Source organism: Morus notabilis, unplaced genomic scaffold (assembly GCF_000414095.1).
Source record: "Morus notabilis unplaced genomic scaffold, ASM41409v2 Scaffold153, whole genome shotgun sequence".
In the NCBI taxonomy this organism is placed as follows: Eukaryota; Viridiplantae; Streptophyta; class Magnoliopsida; order Rosales; family Moraceae; genus Morus; species Morus notabilis.
Genome location: NW_010356836.1, coordinates 112830 through 122443, shown reverse-complemented (window position 1 = coordinate 122443; position 9614 = coordinate 112830). Strand labels below are relative to the sequence as shown.

Genomic DNA, 9614 nt, shown 5'->3' with positions numbered 1-9614 from the left:
AATAATAACCCAGTCCGATAGGCAAAAGGGAGTAAGGGTGTAATTCGGCCGGGTAGGGTCGGGTTGAGCCGAAAAATTGAGCCGACCCGCTCAGTGCGAGTTGAGAAAACTTTGGGCCGTAATACTCTTTTAAGCCCACAAACCCGCAACCTGTCGGGTGACCTCGGGTAGGCTCGGGTTACTCGGGTTGGTGAAAATCAATTTTAATCTATGACTTCATACCTCTTTTAACAGTCCAAAAGCATAAAATCCATAAACAGTCCATAAGCATTAACATAACATCAAACATACTTCTTAACAGTCAATAAAGTCTAGAAATAAAATTAACAATACGTCAAATAAATAATCCATATGGAGATAGTCCAGATTATAGATTTAAGAATTTAGGGTTACACACTTAAATCGGGCCGGGTCAAAACAAAGCGGATTCAAAATGCCCGTCCCGTCCCCCTAACCCGCATAGTGCAGGTTGGGACTATTTGAATCTGAAATTTAAAAAAAAAAAACTTACGCTTTCAGATCAAGTCAAGTCAAATCGGGCGAGTTATTCGGGTTTGGACTCATTTCTTACGCCTTAGGAGGGGCGTTCTCAAAACCAACACATTCAATTTCATGGTAATATATACCTGTGTGTGTGTGTGTGTGTGTGTGTCTGTGTGTGTGTCTGTGTACGCCATTAAAATTAGAAACCTTGGATTTTGGAATTAGCCCAAGATTTCCAACAACGAACCCAAATCAATGGCTCAACAACAACAACAAACCCTTCCTTCGCAACTGGATTCAGCTCAACCCCAATCTCTTCCTCCACCGCCTCCTCCGCCCTTCGATCCCAGTCGAAGTATATCTCTTTCTTTCCTCCTTCCATTCGTCCTTGTCTTCAAATTTCTCGTTTAAATACTTTTTAGAGACTGTTGGGCATCTGGGTCATGATTATTTCCGTTTGATATTGTATGTATTTATGAAATTTCTCTACTGCTTTAATTTTGGCTTTGTGGGTTGGTTTTGTCAGTTCTTTCTGTCATATAATTTTTTTTTTTAAATTCTGATTCCTGAAGAAATTCCTTTTTTTTTTTTATAAATAATTTGTTCGGTAAAATTCAGAGCAAAGTTTACTCTTACAAGCATTACAAGTAACTTTATTTTCTAATCTAAAAACGGTACAATGTAATGTCCATGTTTCTTGCCTCAAGATTTTTCCTTTTCGCTTAATGTGTGTTCATTTGTCATGCATTTAGGAGAAAAAGTTATGTTTTTGTTTAATTGGAATGGTTTCTCCCAATAAAACTTTAAGATAAATGGTTTTGTCTTTCATACAATTCTTATTTTGCTTTATTTATTTATCTATTTATTTATTTATTTATTTTGTGTTTCTTTGAAGTGATTGGCATCATCAAGAGGAAGGCTTTGATAAAGGAGTTAGCTGCTGTGTACCATGCAGAATGCCTTAAATACTGTCAAGAGCTTTTGGAACTCCAAAGAAAGTGGGATGAGGTTAGAATTTAGATATCACACCATTTTCTTCGTTCATGAATTTATGCTTTCTATCCTAGTCATATATTCATGTTGACATGATCTTTTTGGGACCTAAGCTTAAACTATTCGTGTACTGGATTAAATTGTCACTAATGTTTATAGTTCATACACAATTTTCTAGACCTTAGCAAGTTGTACACATATTCTGCTGTAGAAAAGGAAAATTTTAAAGATCTCTTGTCTTTTCATTTTTATCTTCCTCCGGTCTTGTCTCAATGATTCATCTAATAACAATCAAAAGGTACTTTTACTTTTTCATTTGGGTTTAGAGGCTAGTCCTATTTGGTATTTTAAAACTAATTCTGAATTCATGATCCAGTTTCTACCGTGGCATTTTGGGTATATGGCTTGAGCTGGAGTCTCCCCAATATGAGAGCAGCCAAATTACTTGTTTTGATGCTAGAAAGTTGCGGAATGGTTTTAGTATACCTCCAGAAGATGAACATCATTCACATGACTGTGTTTAATTGGACCAATAAATAGTGGATGAAAGTTAAAAACAAATCTGATAACCTCAACACTTTAAACTGTAAGTGTGAGATGGTAAGTGTTTTGGAGATGTAAAACCTTATCATATTAAACTAAACTGTGAGATGGGAAAGTGTTTTGGAGATGTAAAAGATTAGAGTTTGATAGCTTAGCAAACTTTACTAAAACTGATTGTGTTGGAGCCACTCTTGAGTGGTGCCTAGAATGGTACGGTAAAAACAATGGAAGAAAAACTTGACATCACTTCATATAACCATGGGCCATGGGTTATGGATCGATCTATGGTTCGGTAAATCCATCCTTGCTATTACATTCTTTTCTCATTTTCTTTTGTTCCTAAATCCTCACTTTGGTGGCTCCAACTGCCAGGAAAATTAACGTATTGTTTTCCATCTTCTTTTCACAAAATCTGGAAGCAAGTAGTTCAGTAGCCTTAGTTGTAGCTGTATGAATTGATGCATTGCATCTGCAATGTGCCTGGGGACCTTTGTACATTTTTTTTTTTCACTTGAAAAACTCAGATCTAAAAACCATTCTTTCAATGTCGCTGGTTGTTCAGTTTCTATAATCATTATTACACTCAGACAATCATTGCATTTGTTCTGAGTTAGACTGTCTAATTTTCATGGCTCTAGCCTTAAATGTTAAAGATGTGGTTTTAGATCTTACATTGATAACTTTTCTTTATCTTCTCACTATTGACTGGTTCTTAAAATGTCCGCAGCCATTCATCGACTTGAAAACTCCAGAGGATGCGAGGAAAGAGACAATGCGACCGCCCAAGCGGCTAAAGAAATTACGCTAGGCACTTACTCGTCGTAGGATTAGCATCGGTTTCTGTACAACAATATTCAATAGGATGTGAAAATTTCCATACAGACAAACTCATGACAGTTTGTGATTCCTGATATTTGGTCCGTCTAAACATTTGTCATCTTCTATCCCAAGTAGTTAAGGGATTTTTTACTGTCATGTGCATTACCTATATGTGTGGTCCATTGTGGTTAAAGATCAAGCAGTCTGATATTTGCAATCCACAAGACTACAGGAGAGGTCTGGTTGTTGCTGCTTCATCGCTTCATTCATCCATTCCTACGCCTTTTATGCTGTAATATTCCAGTTTACAGGTGCTATGAGTTGTCTCTTCTACAGTGAAACGTATTCTCAAAGTAGTGAATGGCGAAGGTTTCGTTTCCAAAGCGTTTTTTACACTTTTCAAGGAGGAAAAAATGAAATTGAAAATGAAACGGCGTTTGTTAGGAAATATTTTGAAAACGAAAACGAAAATGATGATAATAATTTTTGTAAAGAAATTTAAAAAATAGTTGAAAGTTGTTTTCATTTTTCTATTTTCATTTTCTAATATTTATTAATAATATTATAATATATTGATTAATAATTATAATAAAACATGATTTCACTCTTTTATTATATTTAAAATAATCTTTTAAAAAATCAACTAAATACAATTTTAGAATTTTCTGTGTTTGGAATTGTTCTTATTTTTATTTTTCACATTTTTCGAGAGCAAAAAAATGAAAACGATTTTAAAATAGCGTTTGGCATAATTAAAGATAAAAAATGAAATAACAACAATTTTTTGGTTTAGTGTAAAATGAGAGAAATTAGTCATTTTTCATTTTTTGTTTTCATTTTTTCCTCTCTCGAGCAGAGAGAGGGAGAGACATTAATGAGTTTTTTTTTATACTGAAAATAATCTTTTTATAAAACTACCAAACGCATTTTCAAAAATGATTTATGTCTGAGATTGAAAACGTTTTCATTTCCATTTTCATACAAAAAATAAAATTATTTTGAAACGAGTTCCAAACGCATTGTTTTTTTTATGAAAATGAAAATGAAAACGTTTTTAATCTTAGACAGAAAATATTTTTAAAAATGTGTTTAGTAGTTTTATCAAGAGATTGTTTTCAGTATAAAAAAACTCATTAATGTCTCTCTCTCTCCTCGAGAAAGAAGAAAACGAAAACAAAAATTGAAAAACTCTGCTCGAGAGAAGAGAAAACGAAAATAAAAAATAAAAAACAATTAAAAGTCATTTTTCATTTCTCTCATTTTACACGAAATCAAAAAATTATTTTCATTTTCATTTTTTATTTTTATTGCACCAAACATCGTTTTAAAAACGTTTTTATTTTTTATTTCTTAAAAAACTTAAAAAAAAAGACGGGATCAATTCCAGCCAATATTTCAGAAATGTTATTATTATAAATGAAAATTTTGATCCGTTCAATTGCTTTCCACGAGTTGAAACATTTAAAACCGTTAAAAAAAACCCAATAATAAACTTCCAAACTGACTAAACCAAATAATAAAATAAAAACCAATTGATTTAATTTAATTTGATTTGGTTTAGTTGGTTTTCACTATTCGTCGTTTTTTTTTTTTTTTTTTTTTTTTTTTTTTTTTTTTCTTTTTGAAAATATGTCGGTATTATTAAATATCATGTTCTTTGGCGACTTCTCTCCCGTTATAATTCAATGCTATTTTTAGGCGACAATTTTCCTGCTGCATCTGTTATTTCATATGTACTGCAAAAGTAAAAACAATTGAGCCGAACTACCGCCAGCACAACTCGCCAACACGGCAGAACAGTTCTTAGATTGTGAAGAACAAAATGTAATAAGTTTGTTGCCCTAAGAACTTTTCAAACTCACAAAATAAGATTTACAGGTTCAAAATTGAAGATTCGTACATATTTATATGGCCCTACTTTCTTTTTAATTTATTTTTCTGCTTATGGAAACCAAAGCTTCAAGTTTCCAACACTACTCTGTTAAGCAATGTGTCTCTTTGAACTTACAAGTCCCTATCTGCAAAAATCACAAGAAACCAATTTACAAAACCACTCAGCAGACTAAGAATCGAAAGAATCTAGAGTGAAAGAGATTAACTCAGCAAGATGCATACATTTGTTTTAGGGATGACAAAACCCTTTTGAACCTTTGCAATGGACAACTTGGTGCGGGTCCTTTAAAAAATGTCGTCCATATCTTTTGCAACGGGCAGCTTGGGGTAGTTGGCGCAGAAACCTGCCCTTCCATGGTCATCTCAGCTGATTGTCCCATGTCATGAACTAACTTCACAGATTCCGAGAGTCGATTGAGTAGATTCACCAAGGCAATCACTTCATTTCTTTGCAACTGCAGCTGAACACCAAAACAATAATGTTAAGATAAGTTTTTTTCCCTTTTTTTCGCGTCTTAGCACCCGCATGAGCTCATAAGCGTTGCGGGCCAGTGGTCAATGAGATAGCCAGTGGTTAAGGTAAGTAATTTGGAACTTAGCTACTCTTCCAATTGAGGAAATAGCCGATGACCCTAGTGCTTGGTCATGCAATGCATCAATAAGAAGAGATCAAATATACGTATGCATATGAGGTGCAAATGATCCACAACTCATTAATTCAAATAGGCAAGTAACTTACGTTCTGGCCCAATTTCTCATGGCCATCAACAGAAAAGAGGATTTTTAATGCAGTACCAAGACCAAGAACCTGAAGCTTTCCCCAAAGTCGACACTTCTCACATCCTACACAATCCATCAATGCACTGCAATGCCAAGAATCAGATGAGTAAAATCTCATATAATAACATTATAACATATGTTTTGGGGGTAGTTCATACACCATCACAACATTATCATTATAAGACTTTTGTTCACTATTATCATCAAATAGCAATGATAAATAATTCTGAGAATTCAATGATAGAATAATATTATAAGTTCTAGCAACAACTACTTTAAGCAAAGGTGATCCATTTACTAAAAAGATCACCATTGGAGAAAAATAAAATACTGAACTCAAGAGGATTTCAAAAACTACCTTATGTTCCGGAACTGCTTTTGTATTTTTTGCTTTAATTCAGGTCCACTTTGGCCTTTCCACAACTTAGCTTCATCAAATGGGAGAGGGCAAGCAGCTTGTAGATTAGGATTATAGAGAAGCTGTTTCATCAAGGACTGTGTTTTAAGATCCTCAACTGGGTTACCAGTGTCATACTCAGCATATTCCAAATAATCTGCAGCCTAAGCACATTCAAGGGACCAACATTAAAATTTCATCAAGACATACTCTTAGAGATGAAAAGAAAAAATCCACCAGGATAAAAAATCCATTGCCAATGCATTCAAGTTGAATTCTTACCTTTGTCACAGCTCGGAGGACAAAGAGATATGTGAAGTACAAGTTTCGTATGCGATCAGGATATCTAAGGACCCGATCATGAAGTAAAGAGATATTTCGACCCCACTGAAATACAGATTAAAACAGTCATTGCTAATATGTAACAATCATAAGACAGATAACATCTAAACAGATTGCACCATGTGCAAAAAATTAGCCCACTACTCAATATCGCAACTTAAAAAGAAGTGAAATGAACAGGTTCAATCCACAAACACTCAGTCGAGCATGAAGATTTATTTATACATGCACGTTCAGACTGTAAGACAGGGCTATTGACCATTGAGAATTGAGATGTAGTGTCAACACCCATGTGTATGACACATATGGGGCTATGATTAAGGGAAGAAGTCTTGTAAACACCAACTTTTCGTTATAAAAGAGCAAAATGGCTAGAATTGACAGAAAAATACTAAACAATGTTGTACCGAATTTGTAGCTTCATCAAGTAAATAATCAGCAGCGATGTGGATTGAAATAGAGGAGTGAAGACCAGAAATCAACTTGTACAATATTCTTTCCTCCTGGCATAATTCTTCAGATGGATCTGCATAGGTTGAAAATCAGTATTATACTTCTGTAAGTAAAACTTTGTGATGCATTATGATATCGTCTATAAGCAAGTGAACTAGAGGAATAAATGAAAAACAAATAAATAGAACAGCTTACATTTGGGGCAGTTTTCTGAGTAGATAGCATCCCATATCCTTCTAGCCGATGGCCCCGTGTAGCCAGTATATCGTTCAGGATTCAATTGGAGATTCACATATGTCATTTCATCTGAAAATTAAATGTGAAACTGGTTATGACATCAAATATTCAAGATTAAAGTTTGATACACCACATGATGCTTAAGAAATGAGTATTTTCCCAAGTAGTTCCCGAAACAGTTAATTTGTAATGCATACCGTTGTCTGTCTCGTCATCATTTGTCCAAGGATTGTCTGTAACTGTCCATCCTCTGAAAGCTTTACTATCCAGTGTACGGTCCACAGCTGCCTGTGGCTTTCCTTCTTGACACACAAGATCCTCTGATGAAAGGCCCTGATAGGAGTTCTTGAATGATTCAGGGAACTCGTGATCTGGACATTCACAAACACTACAATCTCGCAGACGGCACATGCCATCATCAGGCCAGAAAGGGCAGTCACACCATAACTTAACCTATCAAAATCACATAACCTCGGTTTCAGAAGAATCATATCAGAAGAGTAGTATCTATTCATTTCAACAAAATGTTCCCTCAAAAAGTACACTGTACACCTAGATTTTGTAAATTAAGTTAAGAAACGAAATCAATCATGATAATCAACGACAAGTAATTGAGGAGAACAACACTGAAAAAGGGAAAAATCTCAAATTCTTCCCATTGCATATAGTTTCATAAGACAAAAGCGTAATGGAAAATCCACCTTAACTTGTCTAGTCACAACTTAATACTTATAAATTTTTCAATACTACATCAAATCAGAATCTCAATTATATATCATATAGTTTCATAAGACAAAAGCGTAACGGAAAATCCACCTTAACTTGTCTAGTCACAACTTAATACTTATAAATTTTCCAATACCACATCAAATCAGAATCTCAATTATATATTAAAGATTGGGTTGTGGGAGGACAAAACCACTGAAAATTGTAAATTTTGAAAGTATGATGGCCAACATAGTAAATCGCCCACACGGAGTTAGTTATATGACACCAGGCTAATTTTATGCAAAATCCACCATAAGTTGTTAAGATATGAACAATAAAAACGTCCACTAACACATTAAATCAGCATTTCAGTTCTAAAGCTTTTTTATCTAAAAATTGGCAAAGCATTCAACTTTTGTTTTTGTTTTTGTTTTTGTTTTGTTTTGTTTTGTTTTGGTTTTTTTTTTTTTTTTAAAGCTCGTGTAAGATCAACAAACCTTGAAGTAGCGGAAAAAGGGAGTTTTGACAAGCTCTTGGAGCGACGGATGAAGAACTTCCTCGTTCAGACGATCCACAGTCTCGTAATCACAACAACAATCCTCCACTATTCCACTATACTTACGCATATCCTAAATGCATTGACCAAAATAAATTCAAAAAACACCCAAATTAATCAAAATTCCAAGGACCCAAAAACCCAAACCTTCGTTCCTCCATTTTCCCGTTAGCCAAACAGGAACTACAAAGAAACGAAGTGCAAGTGAGAAAATCATACCCGATCACAGCGACAGGGCTTATTACTCTGTCCGAAGAGAGAAATCTGAGGGGCGGTTCGAGAGGTCATGGCGACGGCGACGAAGATGGCGACTAGAGCTCCGACCACCCAGGCCCATCGTTTTGTCTGAATTCCAGCCATGAATGCGAAACTACAAGCTCCGAAAACTCCCAAATTTTGACTACCGTTTGGTTCTAAGAAAGTGAAAAAGAAAAAGAAGAAGAAAAGAGAAAAAATTTGTTCGTGATCTCCAAAGTATTATCTTTGTGTGTATGTGTGTGTGTGTGTATATATATATATATATAGGAGTGAAAAAACTGGTGGATTTAGTTTTGGTTTTGTTGTGTTGTTTGGTTTGGTTAAGAAAACGGATTTTGGTACAATGGGCAGAAAACAATAGAAAAAAATGGGCAGAAAAGAAAATGCCGGGAAAATTAATTAATCAGCGGCGGAGAGTGGGCGAACGTTGGAAAAGTCTTCGAAAATCAGCAGAACCGACATCCGCGAATCGGAGAAGGCGGTCTGGTGACTGGGCTTCCGATAAACGGGCCCACAAGTTTTAATGTTTGGGCTTCTTTGTATACTTGGGCTATAAGGCCTACTGCAAAGTGAATCCAGCCGGCTACGGCCTTCATAGCTGCTCTTTCTTGGGAAGTTAAAATACATGCCATGCCATCAACGTTCCAAGAATTTTGCATTTATGCCACTATACCTCTATAAATTTATGCCACTGGTTGGCATAAGTGAGAAGATAACATTATTTGAACTTAATGATATAGATATTAAGTTTATGCCATTGGGTGGCATAACTGAAAAGATGACATTATTTGAGTGGTATTTATGTATTTCTCTCAGTATGTATTTTATTCGTGTCTAAAAAAAAAGCAAAAAAAAAAAAAAAAAAGATCCAACATTTTCTCAGCGAGAATCACTTTTTAAAAGTTGGTAATTACTTATCCATCACAATAAAACTTTGAGAAATTCAGGTAAATAGATGTTTTTTAAACAAATGGCCGGATTCTTTTATTTTAGTAAAATGGCCGTCTTTTTCCAAAATCAATCAGTGATTGATTGATTTTTTATTATAATTTACTAATGACTTATCATTAGTAAACATGTAATTTATTAATTAAAATTGATAAATTACTAATCAACTTCGATTAATTATTAATTGATATTGATTAATAATGA

At 34.5% G+C, this 9614-nt stretch overlaps 2 protein-coding genes across 2 annotated transcripts; one reads left to right on the top strand and one right to left on the bottom strand.

Annotated features, from left to right (window-relative positions):
• Positions 1-535: 535 nt before the first annotated feature.
• Positions 536-3198, top strand: LOC21389352. Its single transcript, XM_010088703.2, has 3 exons — positions 536-838; positions 1379-1491; positions 2747-3198. The coding sequence occupies exons 1-3, from the start codon at positions 739-741 to the stop codon at positions 2825-2827; spliced, it is 294 nt and encodes a 97-aa protein (XP_010087005.1). The 5' UTR covers positions 536-738; the 3' UTR covers positions 2828-3198.
• Positions 3199-4535: 1337 nt separating this feature from the next.
• LOC21389351 (endoplasmic reticulum oxidoreductin-1) lies at positions 4536-8850 on the bottom strand. Its single transcript, XM_024162204.1, has 10 exons — positions 8424-8850; positions 8146-8277; positions 7138-7393; positions 6899-7009; positions 6658-6776; positions 6191-6295; positions 5870-6072; positions 5471-5594; positions 4954-5192; positions 4536-4856 (listed from the first exon to the last, which is right to left on the bottom strand). Exons 1-10 carry the CDS (start codon positions 8562-8564, stop codon positions 4853-4855), a joined length of 1434 nt encoding a protein of 477 aa, XP_024017972.1. The 5' UTR covers positions 8565-8850; the 3' UTR covers positions 4536-4852.
• Between the last annotated feature and the right edge of the window lie 764 nt (positions 8851-9614).